This window comes from Sinohyriopsis cumingii, chromosome 8 (genome assembly GCF_028554795.1).
Source record: "Sinohyriopsis cumingii isolate HCF-2022 chromosome 8, ASM2855479v2, whole genome shotgun sequence".
Lineage (NCBI taxonomy): Eukaryota > Metazoa > Mollusca > Bivalvia > Unionida > Unionidae > Sinohyriopsis > Sinohyriopsis cumingii.
Genome location: NC_142968.1, coordinates 94,269,765 through 94,287,036, shown reverse-complemented (window position 1 = coordinate 94,287,036; position 17,272 = coordinate 94,269,765). Strand labels below are relative to the sequence as shown.

Here is a 17,272-nt window from a genome sequence, read left to right as displayed (position 1 = left end):
ATTGTATAATTTAAATTGATATATTGTATATCCTTCATAACAATATAATTATATGTATGACAGTTGGTCACTATTTTATTTTATTATTTTACAAATTATTATCGAGGTTTAACCCCATCCCCCATTTATGCGTACGTACATTGTCAGTAGACCCCCTGATACGCAAGTGTATGCATTTGGGTTACCACCTCCCCCCTCCATGCGTACGTACTTAATGGACGGCCCCTATTAGCCTTGATACAATGTACTTGGAACCTTTATTTTAGCTTTGCATGTTTTCTGTTACATAAGTTAATTTAGGGAGAGGTTTTTTAGGTACTAAATGACCAAGATACTAAGTCTCAACTTTTAAGTCAAGTAAAACTTCCTTTGCAAACTTGTCTGCGGCCAACGTGGGTATGTGAGAAAGCTTGCCAGTAGCTTCTCGAGGGTCGGTGGTTCTTTCCGGGGATTTTTCGGGTTCTTCCTCCACCATTAATACTGGCCGCCATGAATAGCATATCGTGTGCTGAAAATGGCATTAAACCCAACAACAACAACAACAACAACAAACTTGTCTGGGAACTAAATGTCGTGGCTTAATTTATTCCATCCAGGCACATGATTTCACATCCAAGCCTCAATAAACCCAAATGATGAATATGGCCAGTGAAAATAAAAGCAATTCCTTCTTTGTCATTGTTTGACATAAATAGATTTTAAACATTAAACACATAAAATGGTTTACTATAGAGTACCCATATATCAGTGTTATAAAAATGTAATAAAAACAATATTAACTAATAACAAAAACCTTGATACTGCTATGATACAAGATCTGTCTTATCATTGCTTCACCACAATGTGGGAATTCTCTCTTCTTTAAGGGAGAAGTCGAACGTTTCATCATTGACAACAGAGAAGTCAAATCTACTGAGGTTGTATTGTCTCATTCTTCCGTATACAGTAGTTTCTGAAACAGACACTGTTTGGCTGATATCGATAACGTTAAATCCTGTCTCAAGAAGCCCTTCAATATTAATTTTAGGTATGCTAAATTCCTGTTCTTCAAATATCCCAATGTAATAATCTAAATTCAATTGTTTAAGAACATTAGACATTGACTCTGCCATTTTAGCCCATTTCACCAGCGTTCCATAGCTTGGCAACTTCATGCGCCTGCGCAAGTTCTGTTTTGCTTCTCAGTTTCATATAAAGACGAATGCACAACATATAAAGAAGTTTGCACATCATATAAGGAAGAAAGCACCGCATATAAAGAAGTTTGCACATCATATAAGGACGAAAGCACCGCATATAAAGAAGTTTGCACATAATATAAGTACAAAAGCACAGCATATAATGAAGTTTGCACATCATATAAGTACAAAAGCACAGCATATAAAGAAGTTTGCACATCATATAAGTAAAAAAGCACAGCATATAATGAAGTTTGCACATCATATAAGTACAAAAGCACAGCATATAATGAAGTTTGCACATCATATAAGTAAAAAAGCACAGCATATAATGAAGTTTGCACATCATATAAGTACAAAAGCACAGCATATAATGAAGTTTGCACATCATATAAGGACGAAAGCACCGCATATAAAGAAGTTTGCACATCATATAAGTACGAAAGCACAGCATATAATGAAGTTTGCACATCATATAAGTACAAAAGCACAGCATATAAAGAAGTTTGCACATCATATAAGTACAAATGCACAGCATATAATGAAGTTTGCACATCATATAAGTACAAATGCACAGCATATAAAGAAGTTTGGACATCATATAAGGAAGAAAGCACAGCATATAAAGAAGTTTGCACATCATATAAAGAAGAAAACACAGCATATAATGAAGTTTGCACTTCATATAAGTACAAAAGCACAGCATATAAAGAAGTTTTCACAGCATGTACAGAAGTTTGCACATCATATAATAAAAATTCTCATCTTAAGACAGCTCTGGCGTTCCATATTACAACATGTTCTACTTGACTGACGTGTTAATAACAAGTAAAAGCCGGCTTAATAGCAATGTTTTTGCCACAAAAATACACCACAACCCCTGATCTGAAAATAATACTGATAATAATAATAATAATAATAATAATGATAGATAGATAGATAGATAACTCACCAAGCGAGCTTTATCTGAGATAAAACCAGTACAACATTTATATTCTGAACGATTAAAATCTATTTTAAGTAATATTTTATAATAAATGTACACAACGTTTGATAAACGTAAGAAATTTCGTCAAATAAATATGATCTAAACAAGACTGTTATACTGATTCCTTTCAATTTCATATCATAATATAATTGAAATTTTAAAAAATAATAACAAAGATTTCAGTATTGTTATGCATATTTGATTTAATTTATATCTGATTTAATTGTTTATAAGTTTTAAAATCTTTTTATTGTTTAATTTCACTGTTTGTCAAAATAATGTAGTTCTGTTTATTAGGAACTCGATACTTTTCCAGAAAATAGTTTGACCTTGACTGTTCATTTTAGTAAACACATAAGGCTGACCTGGTTCCCGACTTTTACTCAAAATTAGTAACAATCACGTCAACAAGTTAATCTCAGTTGGGCTTCTGAACACTGGGGTATAAAGGTGTTTCTTTTGTTGTATCATTTTGGGAATTACATTTTAATGTTTATTCAGATTATTTGGATTCAAAAGGATTAATTCGTTTCTCTCTGGAAATATTTTGAGGGCTCATACAGAATTCGTGAACGAAGACATTTCTTACAAATTTTATTCGGAATTCCAAAATCGGAGTGATATTTCTTGTTTCTACAAGGAACTGTAGACTTCAACACAGTGCATAATACAACATACGTCATCGCCTTCCATCTTGGATTTTTCGTCGGGACTCGAAGTTGAATTCTTTAGAACATTTTATTATTAGGACTTCTAAAATTTTATTCGTGGATTATTCTTGGATTATTTTTAGATTTGATTCTTAAAACCGTAAGTTCTTATTTTATTCTTCATTTTTCCAGGGAAATAAATAATTTGTTAAAATTTTCAAATTTTGTTGTTTTCACTCTTTCTTGTGTTACTGTTTATTCGAGCCTAAACACGTGACATAAGAGTATCTATGTACGACTTAGGGCAAAATAACGTACAAATACTGAATTTGTCTCCTTTCACAAATATTATATTCTTTTATTGACGACAAACTCTACTTTCTGTAGATTGCTGAGTTCTTCCATCTCCTGCCTAATAAAAGGAGCCGTTGTATTTAAGAATTAAACATAAATATATAAATTAATCATCTATTTCCAAGTGTTGTATTTCTAAATACAAATGAGAAACCGTTAGACTGCGGTGCACTGACCTTTAATCTGTTTAGTATATACATAATTAATTAAAAGTTTTCTAAGGGTCTGTTTTCGTTTAAGGCATACAAAGTGAATGTAATCTTGTATATTGCAAATTGTATTGAACATTGTTATCAAGCCTTGGGTAAACCTTTTTTATCTTCATGTCCGGTAGGCACGATATAACTTTGGAATTCTCATATCAGGTCTTTGTAATTAACATAATGATTATATTGGACACATATCATTAATTAATTGCTTAATTTCAATTTATGTTCAGATCTCAGCATATGTTGAACTCCATTTGTCTGGAAAAGAGTTAGAACAAACGAGTAAATTATCAAGGGTCATTCACCGTCACGGTCTCAATGTACAATCAATTCAACCCATAACGCTTTGAACCCACCGGTATTAGTATCAATGACCACATGCTTTTTTGTTTCTTCTTTGCCTTTACATATATTCTGTTCAATAAATATTACCCAATCCCAGACACTATTACACGAATGACACCTTTTCTTACTGCTTTTGGGGTATGTGATTAAAATAATCATTCAGTCAACCGTCAACTTTGTACGTGGTTCGGCACTGGTTGAAAAATAAAACGAGTGAGAAAAAAATCTGTATAACTTAGACAAGAATGGTGACTAAAATGGACGTATCCAGGTACATTACTAATAAAAATGAATGATTTTTAATTCAACATTTCATCCTATAAACGTTTTAAGTAATAACTTACACTATGGAAACTTGTTCATGGTTAAAACAAAAAGTTGTAATACCAGTTTCAATAATTTGAACTTGCATCTTTGGTTCTGATCTTGTTTGATACGGAATATGTGGAGTCCAACATGTACGAAAATCTAACCATAAATCGAAATTAAGCAAATAATTAATACTATGCATCCAGTATAACCATTATGTTAATTACACACAATGGAATTTGTTCATACATCGTCGAACACCAATTAACTAGTAATGTCTGTAAGCGTATCCCTGGACCTAAGATTATTACACTATCGAATCAATTAAACATTAGCAATGATTTTTATACCAACCATTTTGAGGACGATAATACAGTATGTATGTATGTATGTATGTATGTATGTATGTCTACCACTCTAAGGTCTTTAAGTAACAGAAAAGAGCGAAAACCAAACTTGTTAAATTTGAACATATAATTAATTTCCATGGAATACACATCCTAATGAATAAAGTTGTAATTAAATTCCAGTGGTGATTAGATACAGCCCTGAAGGCCTGAAGTGCCTGTAATCTTGAATGTACTAATGTATGAGTACCCTTAATTGTGATGATGAACTAACAGTCTTCCAATTAATCAAAACCTTATAAGTTCAATATGTAGTTGTCTGAATTCGCTATAATTCCAAATTAATGTTTATGTCCAAGACTATTATTTAAGAGCACTTTGTATCTCCAGTGAATACGAATTTTGAATAAATATATTCACCTCAAATCAAACACTGAAAACAACAATAAGACTGATTCTACCCAGTAGCTTAAAGGGGGGGGGGGGAGGACGCGGGTAACAGTCAGAAGAGAAAGGGTGTGCCTTCGGGAGACTTGAAATACTAGTACAAGTTTTCAAACCTAATGAAACATTCGTGTGCGTACTTTTGCCTTTTTCTGTTGTTACTTTATTTCATTTTATCTTAGCTTAACAAGCTTGAGCAATTTGTTTGTTTCATTTGAATACTGTTTATAGCGTTTGGCGTTTGTTTGTTTCATTTGAATACTGTTTATGGCGTTTGTCGTTTATTTGTTTCATTTGAATACTGTTTATGGCGTTTGGCGTTTATTTGTTTCATTTGTGTTTTTTGTTTCTTTTGACTTGTGTCTGTTTCGTGTGTTACTCGTTTATTTTATTTGAGTACTGATTTTATTGTTGTAATTAACATTTATTTTATTTGGCGTTTGCTTGTTTCATTCGTGTTTTGTTTGGTTTTATTGACATTTATATCTTTCGTTTGTGCCTCGTTTGATTTATTTGAGGTATGATCTGATTGTTTGAGCTTTCATATTTTTATTTTACAAGATTCTTGTTTTATTTCAGTTTTCCTTTGCTTAGTTTAAAGTTTTATATTTTGTTTTAATTTCACATTTTTGGCAGCGTTGGACTTCCATAATATCTCCCCTTCGCAGCTACATCTGATCCAATCAATACACTTGACCTACGTCTGAGGTAAGCGTTGCTGTGGACTGGTTCCAGTTGAAAGTAAATTTACTTGATATTTACCTGTGGATGGCACACATTCCTCTATACGGAACAACATGTCCTTAAAAGAACAGCTGGGTTTCCTCCTATATTAGGAGATGATTAATCACGCCCTGACTGAGTGACATGCGTATGGCTGACTGGCTGTTTGAATTAAAGTAGCCTGTTGACCATTCAGTCATTACCCCATGGCTTGCACAGTTAGCTCAAGCGAAGAGGTAACGCGCCATTGATAACGATAAAGGCAGTGAGAGATCAAAGTCAGTTACTTCTACCTGAATTAGATGGGTAGTTTCAACAGACAACACTGTCATACAAAATTACGTTTAATACCTTTCCAGTCTTTGTTTGATTTTGTTTTCACTGCAAGCACTGAATGCATTATGCTACCATAACATCTTTCACCCATTTTTTCTTTTTAAATTACGTTTAAGACAGAGTGCTCTTTAAACAACTTTAAAGAGCAACATTCTTGGGAAAACTCTCGCATATTCAAAGTACTGAGACATAACAAATAAAGAAATATAAATAAGCAAATAAATACCTATTATAAATTTGTTGTCTTTTTTGGATAATATTCTGTTTGTGATATACAGGCATTCAGAGCTAGGGGAGTCAAGCCCGGAATTCCAAATTTGAGAAGAAGAAAAGGAGATCATACGCGTGCTTTAAAAAAAACTACTGTCAGCATAATATAAATGATGATGATGATAACGACAACTATAGCTGCTGTTGCTATTTTTGTTAATTGACAAAGCCATAATTGACAATGCTTTCTAATTACAATGTGTGAGAGTATAATAGCATATGACTGATATTTGTGATTATTATATGCTTATTTACTCTTGCACATTCATTCACAATATGGCTCCAAATTTCAATTTTAACTAGACACGCCCTTTTCATTCGAAAGTTATGTCGAATGCGCGACTAAGTTCAAATTTATCTGGGCGGAGTTATGTGCGCAGTAATAATGTTGTTGTTGTGTAATGATGAATATGAGCTTGTGTATTTAGTTTGGACTGCAGCATACATTCAGTTACTTTGTTTCGTGTAGTGTATTTTGTTAATATAATTAAGCATTAGATAGAATTAAAAAAATTTTTTAGCATGTAATAAAAAGGTTACTGCATTTGTATGGGAAAATATGAACTCGTTTTGTCGGATAGATATACTGTACTCCAAAGGTCGTGCAGTATTTCCATTCGAAAAACTCGTTCATATTTTCCCATACAAATGCAGTAACTTATAAGTATGATATACATGACTGATATGTGTGAGTATATATGTGTGAGTATATATACACCAAATGACTAATATGAGATAGTGAAATATCACAAGACTGATATATGAGAGTATAATACCATACGACTGTTATGTGAGAGTATAATACCATACGACTGTTATGTGAGAGTATAATACCATATGACTGTTATGTGAGAGTATAATACCATACGACTATTATGTGAGAGTATAATACCATACGACTATTATGTGAGAGTATAATACCAAATGAATGAGGTGTGATAGTGTAATATCAGAAGACTGATATGTGAGAGTATAATGCCACATGGCTGATACTTGTAGATTACTGTATTTGTATGGGAAAATATGAGCACGTGTTTCTGAGTGCAGTATTAGTCCGAAAAACGAGTTGATATTTTCCCATATAAGTGCAGTAACTTTTTTATTATATGCTTCTTTCGTTTTCCTCCCTGAGGTTTAAAGCAATTTAATCTTTGCTGTATTCCAAAATAAATGCACAATCGTAGATTCATCAATACATAAAAAAAATATTAATCGCACAAAGCACCGCACAGCGACATTTAAATTTCGTCGCGCGCTCGATATTAGTTTTTAAAAAATATCGTTTTGGTCTACTTAAGTTGAAATTTAGAGTCATACTTTGAATGAATGCCCATTGAAACAACTTTATCGGTAGGTCTGGAATGGATGAATTTCGCTTTTCTGTTGACCCAACTCAATTTGCTTTTCTACTTGTGATGGACTGGATTTGATAGCGGAGTCAATTCGTTGCGATGTAAAATACGGTTTGAGCAGTGTACTGGCATTGAATCGACCTTACCTCTGTTACGCCATTGTTTAGAATCATAATATGTGTAAAATATTATTTCTTTTTACAAAATTTATATTATCAAAATACGCTTTGGAATGGCACATTTATTTCGTTTCCAGTGCAGTAAGGAGAATATAAAATGTTTTGGAAATGTACTCAAGATTACAGCACAGTTTTGCGGTGTATCAAGTTTTGGAATCCGTGACATGAGCCACATAGTTTAATTTTGCAAAACTAAAAATTTTCAGGAAATTCAAGATGCAAAAACATAAAAATATATTTTAAATTGCCATTCTCATTACCAGCTAAAGAAGACATGTTTATGCCCAGTCACTTGCATACTCTATGTTGAAGGGACCCCATGTAAGTACATGACATGTATGTCTTCTAACGCCACTCTAAATACAAACATTGTATAAAGAACTTAAATGGGTAAATTTGCAAAGCGTCTACTGTGTGACACCTATTGGAAAAAAAGCCTTGTCGTCGGCTTGGCTTATTGGCTCTGACGTCCTGAGTTTTGTACCGAAACCTTCAGTTCCATTATTTCTCGAATTTAGTATTTTGACAAACTTGTAAAATGGTACGTATCTGATAGATATGCGATAGCACTTACTCTTAATATTCTTTTTTGTTATTGTTATAGACCCCAGAGAACACTGGTCATAGTCTGAACCATTCTATTTGCGAAAAGTTACGAGCATTTTTCCTAAATAAGTCTTTGAAAGATCAAAATGGTCTTTTCGATACCGAGACTCTCACGTTTGTTGTGGAGGTTGCGAATATCACATTTAGTCGTTTCTTGTTTAAAAGTTACATCGTTAACTATGTCATATTTACTTTCAAATGGATGAAACAGATTGTTTAGTTCATCCACATTCAAATCAGTAAGTGCGTCCGTCGCGAATGCTGGAGGTCGCGGATTTGAACGCCGGCCGAGTCATTACCAAAGACTTATTTAAAAAAATGGTACAAACAGCTGCCTCGCTTGGCGCTCAGAATTAAGAGGTTAATGTTAGGACTGGGTAGTCTCGTCTGGGTATTGCAACTGAGTAGGACATAATGTCACATGTCTGAAGCATTATTTCCTAGTGCTCGACATCGCTACAAACTGCCACACTGCAGGCAGCGTAGCGATATGACTCACATTGTTAAACATATTTAAACACACACACACACACACACACACACACACACATTTAATAAACGAAAAGCTAAAGCAGCTACTACCTGAGCGTACATTGTTCACAAGGTAGTTCCTAATATATGATGCTATTTTAGACACACGTGTCGTGCAATATGATGCCATGCAATATGGAAAAATAGTACACGATTATAACGATGTAAAGCCAAAGGAGAAAGAAATGAGCATACAATAAGTGAGAGTATAATACGACGTGAATAATATGTGAGACTATAATACCATATGACTGACTGATATGTCCGAGTATATCACCATGTGACTAATATGTAAAATTATTATATGCTCATTTTTTTCCCCGTTAACTTTACATTGTCGGAATCGTTCAGTATTTGCCGATACTGAACGCGTGCGACAATACACATATAGCATTCACGTGAATAAAACTACTTTCTATTGTAAACAAACAATGACGCAGACACCAGCACTTTTGATTTGCAAACAAATCATATACACTCGCGTAAGAGGCTCTTTACGTTGTGGTTATTTAAATTTAATTCTGAATGAACTAAAACATGTTTCGTGGACTGCAAAAAAAAAAAAAAAAAAAAAAAAAACAAACAGCTGTTTTGGCACATTCCGCGTTGATACAATGTTACGGATTTAGGCTAGCTACATTATATAAAAGACGGACGATTATGCCCTTACAAATACCATACAAGTGACAAGGAATATACTGTATTCTTTATCTGGTGATAAGAATGGCAAAATAAAATATACTTACAGTTTTACATCCTGAATTTCCTCAAAATGTTTTTTTCTTAGTTCTGCAAATCCGAATTACATGAGCCATGTCATAGGTTTTCAATCTGGATTACACATTTCGAAAGTGTGCTGTAATTTCGATGATAAGTGCAATTGAATCCTTCTTACTGCACTCAAAATGAAATACACATTAAATTCCATAGCGTCTTTTTGAAAATTGTAATTGAAATACTTCATATTTTCCCACGTTATGATTTCAAACATTCAATGACAGAAACACAAACACATTTGCAGACGTAAACACGCTTCTCCTGCGCCACTTCAATCCGATGTATTTCATGTATAATTTGCACAGATGAATCCAGTCCAAAATCACAAACCTTCGTCGAATCGAAACAAAATACCAAAATAGTCGTTGCAATGCGCATTCATTTCAATATGACTGCAAATTTCAATTTTAACTAGACACGCCATTTTCTTTCGAAAGTTATGTCGACCGCGCGACTAAGTTCAAATTTGTCTGGGCGGAGCTATGTGCGCATTAATAATGATGTCATTTTGTAAAGTCAAATCTGCGCTTGTGTATTTAGTTTGGAATACGGCATTCATTCATTTACGTTGTTTCTTATAGTGTATTTTGTTTATATAATTAAGCCTTAGGTAGAATTAAAAAAATGAGCATATAATAAAAAGGTTACTGCATTTGTATGGGAAAATATGAACTCGTTTTGTCGGAAGGATATATTGCACTCACAAGTTCGTGCAGTATTCATTCCGAAAACTCGTTCATATTTTCCCATACAAATGCAGTAACCTATCAGTATAATATCACATGACTGATATGAAAGAGTATATTATTATATGCTTATTTTCCCCCCGTTAACTTTACTTTGTCAGAATCGTTCAGTATTACCCGATACTGAATTCGCGCGCCAATGCACATATAGCATTCACGTGCATCAAGGAACTACTTTCTATTGTAAACAAACAACGGACGCAGACGCCAGCACTTTTGATTTGTATACAAATCATGTACACTCGCGTTAGAGGCTCTTTACGTTGTGGTTGTTTAAATTTGTTTTTGAATGAACTAAACAGATGTTTCGTGGATTGCCACGTACAAGTTGCTTTGGCACATTCCACGTTGATACAATGTTTCGGATTTAGGCTAGCTACAGTATGCAACAGACGCAAGAACAGGTCCTTACAAATAACATACAAGTGACAAGTCAAATACTCTCTTCTTTAGCTGGTGATAAGAATGGCAAAATAAAATGTACTTACAGTCTTGCATCCTGAATTTCCTCAAAATGTATTTTCTTAATTCTGCAAATTCGAATTACATGGGCCATGTCATAGGTTTTCAATCTGGATTACACATTTCGAAATTGTACTGTAATATGGATGATAAGTGCAGTTACATCCTCCTTACTGCACTCAAAATAAAATAAGCATTGAATTCTATAGCGCCGTTTTGATAATTGCAATTGAAAGACTTCATATTTTTCCCACATTATGATTTCAAACATTCAGTGACAGAAACAGAAACACATTTGCAGATGTCAACACGCTTCTCCCTAGCTTCTTCAATCTCATGTATTTCATGTGGAATTGTCACATACAAATCCAGTCCATAATCACGAAAAATACCAAAATCTATTCATTCCAGATCAAATGGAAACGTTGTTGCAATGCACATTCATTCACAATATGACTCCAAATTTCAATTTTAACTAGACACGCCATTTTCTTTCGAAAGTTATGTCGAGCGCGCGACTAAGTTCAAACTTATCTGGTCGGAGTTATGTGCACAGTAATAATGTTGATTTGTGTAGTGATGTATATGCGCTCGTGTATTCAGCTTGGAATGCGGCATACATTCATTTGCGTTGTTTCTTGTAGTGTATTTTGTTTATATAATTAAGCCTTAGGTAGAATAAAAAAATGAGCATATAATAAAAAGGTTACTGCAGTTGTATGGGAAAATATGAACTCGTTTTGTCGGAAGGATATACTTCACTCCCAAGGTCGTGCAGCATTCCATCCAAAAGACTCGTTCATATTTTCCCATAAAAATGCAGTAACCTATAAATACTCTTTCACCGTATGACTGACATCTGAAAATATAATATCTCACGACAGATACCACCTGACTGATATGTGCGAGTATAATACCACATGACTATGTAAGAACATTAGACCTTATGACTGATATATAAGTGTATAGTACACATGAGTAATATGTGATAGGGTAATAGCAAATGACTGATTTTTGGTAGTGTCATACCACATGACTGATACGCGAGAGTGGAATACCACGTGATTGAAATAAAAAAGTCAAAGAGCATATGACCTCATATGTGTTTTTTTAAAACATTTATATATATTTTTTTAAATTATAAATTTGTTCCCATATTAAATTTCGACCTTCTCACATCAGCGAAGAAGATTCTTGAGATGAAAATTATTCGGAAGATAATGATAAAATACCAAAGATTACTGTTTCTCAAATACTTTGGCAATTTCTTGATTATGATTCGATTTTGTTTTAAATGTTATAATATAAAATCGCAAAGGAGTCGGTTTAAATTAAAAGTAGAGGATACCATATTGGAAAAACATTATTGATGATAGCACAAATCAACATCGCTCCGTATACTGATAGTAAATATTTGATTACAATTGCAGGCAAAATTTAAAAAAGTAAAAACTGTTTCTGTTATATATAAATTATTTCGGGGGAAGGATCAGAGTTCGACAGAATGCTATTAACCAGCCCAAACTTAATAAAATCGCTGGATAGTTTCGTATTTTGACCCCTTTTTAAGGTAGAAGGCATGAACCTAATTATCATAAGCCTAGCATTTATACATTCACACAGAAGCTAAATCTGTGATGTGGTTTAGATTTACTTTGAGTTAGGCTTGAAAATGGGTTGGCTTGTGTGGTGACTGCCTGTCACAGTTAGACTAGCATTGGAGATCAAATGCGTAACTTGGGCTGCAAATGAACAGCCGACTTGGTACACGTAAATATGTATGTCTGCTACAGAGGTAAATATATAAGCAATCGAGATGGTTGAGGGGTGATGAAAAGTGCCCTAATTTATTATAGTACTAGTGAACTTTATTCATGCATAAGGTACATAATGATTTTTTTAGCTGCCTTGTCACAGGACAATGTTCAAAATAGCTCTTTGCTGTCACAAATGAATGTAAAAAAGAAGGGTTGGTGGCAGTGTTGGTTGAATAAAAAAGCCACCAGTTGTATGACGAATAAGGAATTACCCTGATTGCCGCAGTCAAAATCTCACACGCATGCTTTCTACAAATATCATTAGTTTGTTTTTATTTGCATCTGCAGTGTACATATATTCTCATTGTTCTGCAATAGGTCATTGTCGGATGAGAACTCACCAGATAAGCTGTCCAGTGAGACCTAAGTTTCTGTGTTTATCATAGAGGACGCTGTAAACATATTATAAACTTCTGAGAGAGTGACAGGTGTAAGGTGAAGTTGTTTGCATTTCCAACATGCACAGTAGAGAGAATGTTGACATAGAGCCATTATACTTTCATCTATTGTGGCTGAAATTTCTTTGGATATTGCACTTGTGAAAACTAAACATTATCGCATACAGCTAGCCAAAATGATTGATCTCCTGTGCTTAAAAATATCTGCCTGAATTGGTCTTTAGTATACAATAATAATTAACATTCAATGAAAATAGTGAGAACGAATTTTGCGAGACTAGACAAAACCAACTTCGGAAAGCGCAGTGAATAAATTACCAAACATATAAAATATAAAAAAGTTATGGACTCCTCTTTCGCAATTTACATCTGAATTCCAGGAAGTGAAAATGACCAAGTGGAGCTAGCAGTTTCTTTAAAAATATAATCCAGTGCAAAATATTGTAATAAATTTTGGTGTATGCGCATTTTATGATTACTTGTTTGATTATGGGAACTCGGTCCTGTGGAAATATTCCTTAGCCCAAAATAACTACTTGGAGCAAACGTCACGGAGTGAGGTTTTAGTGAGTTTACATGATGTCATGGTTTACGTTTGGTGAATTCAGGTCAGAACCACATGAGTGTCCCTGTCGCCCAATAGTCCCTTTTAAAATCTAGTGCTATATATTGGTTATGTGACGTCAAGTGCAGTATTTAGGAATGGAGACTGGTAAATTACACAATGGAATAAACGAAATGGGACTGTTCCGAAGTCCGCATGTACCGTTTATGTTGCCACGTATGACAAATGTGATGCAATTTCTTTTACAGGCCAAATGTGGCTCAAAATCATGATTTGACTGGCCTAAGGTGGCGTAGTAAAAATAGTTCCATGTGTGTGTGTGTGTGGGGGGGGGGGACCGGTTGTATAGTTTTACTGCGTGAAACGCTGACGGTACGGAAAGTTGACGAAGAGGGAAACCATGCATATGTGCGGCTGATAGACAATTGGAAAGTTGTGTAATCTGTGGTCTTGTATTGATTAGAGTAAAATTATTTATAGAATTGACACGTTGGGCTTTAAAATTTACTACAAAAGTTGTATGGAAGTCTTTCGAATTAGGGGAAACCTATGACTTCTAGTAAAATCGCACCAGGGTTTGACACCAGTCGGTTAAGCAAAACCCCTGGTTTGTAACAATACGAAACTGAAGAGCATCACCAAAACCGATCACTTCCCTTTAGCCATTATATGACTGAGGGATTTAAGCAAGATTTACTTACCTCCTATACTGAAGGGCTTGTCAAATTGCAAAGCTACGCCCATTCGAAACTGGTAATTTGACGACTAAAGTGCTCCAGTAACTATGGGGTATTCTCAGTTTTTCATAAACACATGTTAACACATCGTTGTGAAAAAGTTTGGTTATTTTAAATTACAATCAAGGTATATATTATACGGAACTTAGCAAATCATGAACATAAAGAAAGTAATGGGACCAAATGTTTGGAACTATTTTGTTACTGTTAACTCAAAGGCATGTCTTCTGAGATGGTCAGCGTATAGATCATATCCAAAATTTAATGGTAAATCGCCATATAGCAGACGCGCTTCCTTAGCGGCGATGGTACAGAGATGGATGGGCCAGCCATAAAAGGTCTGACATAAAAGATGAAACGATTTCCTCATTTGGAGGGTAAATAAACAACAAGCAACAAATCACTATTGTATTAACTGATTGTTGTCTGGCGTGGTGGAAAGGAGGCAAAAGGCCCCGGACAATGGTGCCCTGGCGTCTCATGTGGGTTCCAACTGGTCCAGGGTTGATTGTTGGTTTTAGGTGTCAGAAATTTAAAAAATAACTTTTGTAGCCTCGCACTGTTCTCTTGATTGCTTTTTAAATTTTGAATTGTACCTTTGTGCTCATGGCTATTGTGTTGTGAGGTGATATAATGATTATGAAGGGAAGAAGTGATATATTTTCTTTGCAAGGTATGCTCTAATCATTTTATCCTAACTTTGTAGGAGTGTGCACCTATATTTTACTGTTTATGCTATTGTACTTGGGTATTATGAGCAGTCAGTGTATGGTGCAATAGGGTCTTGGCTGCAAGAGGGTCTTGGCTGCAACAGGGTCTTGGCAGCAATAGGGTCTTGGCTGCAATAGGGCCTTGGCTGAAATAGGGTCCTGGCTTCGGCTTGGGAACACGCTTGGGACCATGTTACAGTTTATACATTTCTTTGGTTGGGGAAGGACAGTTTTTTATTTTTAACTTTGGTGCCAACGCTTACTCTGTTTATCGTTTTTCAAATGTAATGCTTCGTTGATTAAGTACTGGGTTGTGCAGTGAGACCCTTTTGTTCTAGGTGTATGACCACCTTATATGCTTCATTTTGTAGGCCAGGCCGATGCGCCTTATTTCTAGTTTCCCATTAGCTGCCACCTTGCACTGTGGATGACCCAAGCTTATGATTCTCAGAGAAAGCATTTCCAGAAGGCTTTTCTAGAGTAATCCCAGCTAATGTATGGTCTGATTGTGTTAACTGAACAGATTTATCCAATTCTATCATACAAACCAAAATGTACAAAATCTAAGTCTGTAATCCAATTAAAGCCATTTACTGATTTATTTGTGCATGTACACACTTACCTTTAATCATAGTATAAAGGTGTAATAGTATCAAGAAGAAGAACGGTGAAGTTTTCGTAGCAACATGTTGCTATCATGAACACTGCTGGATTTGGAAAAAGAAAACAAGAAAAAACTACTTCAGTTCGATATCAAGATGCTGATCAACGTCTTAATGGTTTCTGTCTGCCATGCATTTTGTCTGCCTGTCTGCCATGCATTTTGTCTGTCTGTCTGCCGTGCATTATGTCGGCTTTGCATCTTGTATGAAAACCTGTAAAACGCATCCCTAATAAACTATAGCTTTTTCCATGCCATACGTTTCTTTCCATGTTAAACCCAGCGTTCAACTCTATCGCCATGTTGATGCCAATATATATATATATATATATATATATATATATATATATATATATATATATATATATATATATATATATAGTGCTGGTTCTATTGTTTCTGACAGACAATAGTGTGTATTAGAAGTGTGCATACATCACATGCATTTTACGGTTCGTGTATCCAAAAGAAAGGGTGTGTTGAGAACATGTGCATTTTAATCTTGGTATGAAAAAACAAAGAGTCGGAGTCGGAACGTATAATAGTCACTTTAAATGTAATCTAAGGTAAGTGTTACATTCGGTTTCAAATGAAACACGAAATAAGGGTCCTTCGGCTTTATTTACAATTAAAGATGAGTTCTGAAAACCCAAGTCCAGTGTTGCATACAGTTCCAAGCCCCGCCATATAACTATCTGTTCTCTGATTATGTGATTGTTTTAATAACGGTGTCAGTCGGTGGAACGGACGTCAAATAAAAGTAAAGAAGATGGTACATTATAACAAAATCTTTACCTATATTTCGTTTAATATAATAATATATTTGAGTGCACAAAAACCTATTGTAACCATGTTAATTTATTGATAATTATTTCTTTATTTGGTAATATTTATTTACTGGAAATCACTATATTTATTCATTTCTTTCGGATCAATGAATCAACACAATTTTGTTTTAAAACGTTGATAACCTCTGGGTTTCTAGTATGATTCAGAGAAAGGCAGTCCAGATATCTGAACACAAAACTGGAAGTCCATTGCATAGGGTTCGGTAGACCAGCTTTTAAAAACTGATAGTCCAGTAGCAGAGTATGGAAGTCTAGAAAACGAGAACCTTTACTTTTGATAGCTCTGAACCTTTACAAAATAAACACTAAAAACGGTATATTTTACATCCGCCACATGTTTAATAGTCCTCACATTAGGCAGGGTTTACTCTGGATAGTATTGGTCAATGGGTCTCAGTGATCTTGACCTTACTGCACAAAAACTAATCATGACCATGCCTCTTAACATTTAGACCATAAACGCTTTTGGTCCTACACACAGGTCATCCACAAAGTTTTGTGAAAGATTTTAGTCTTTAATTCAAGTTATTGTGCAAAAACTATGTTTTATTTGTGTCCTTGATCTTCGACTTGTTGATCCCAAATCAATAAGTCTCTTCTTTACATAAAGTGTAAGCATTACACAAACCATGATCAAGATACACAATCTTCAACTAACGGTATTATCCTGTTATATTGTTTTGTATGTCATCTGAAATAAATATAAGGAGTATGTGACATATTTCGAAGT

The 17,272-nt window shown here is 34.5% G+C and overlaps 1 protein-coding gene across 1 annotated transcript in view; it reads right to left on the bottom strand.

The window, feature by feature from the left end:
* The window catches only part of LOC149794165 (protein KTI12 homolog), a 145,258-nt gene extending 133,952 nt beyond the window's left edge, over positions 1–11,306 (bottom strand). The window contains exon 1 of the mRNA XM_089968265.1: positions 10,833–11,306. Within this exon, the coding sequence (XP_089824391.1) occupies positions 10,833–10,842 (10 nt within the window). The 5' untranslated portion in view covers positions 10,843–11,306. The remainder of the gene's footprint in view (positions 1–10,832) is intronic.
* Between the last annotated feature and the right edge of the window lie 5,966 nt (positions 11,307–17,272).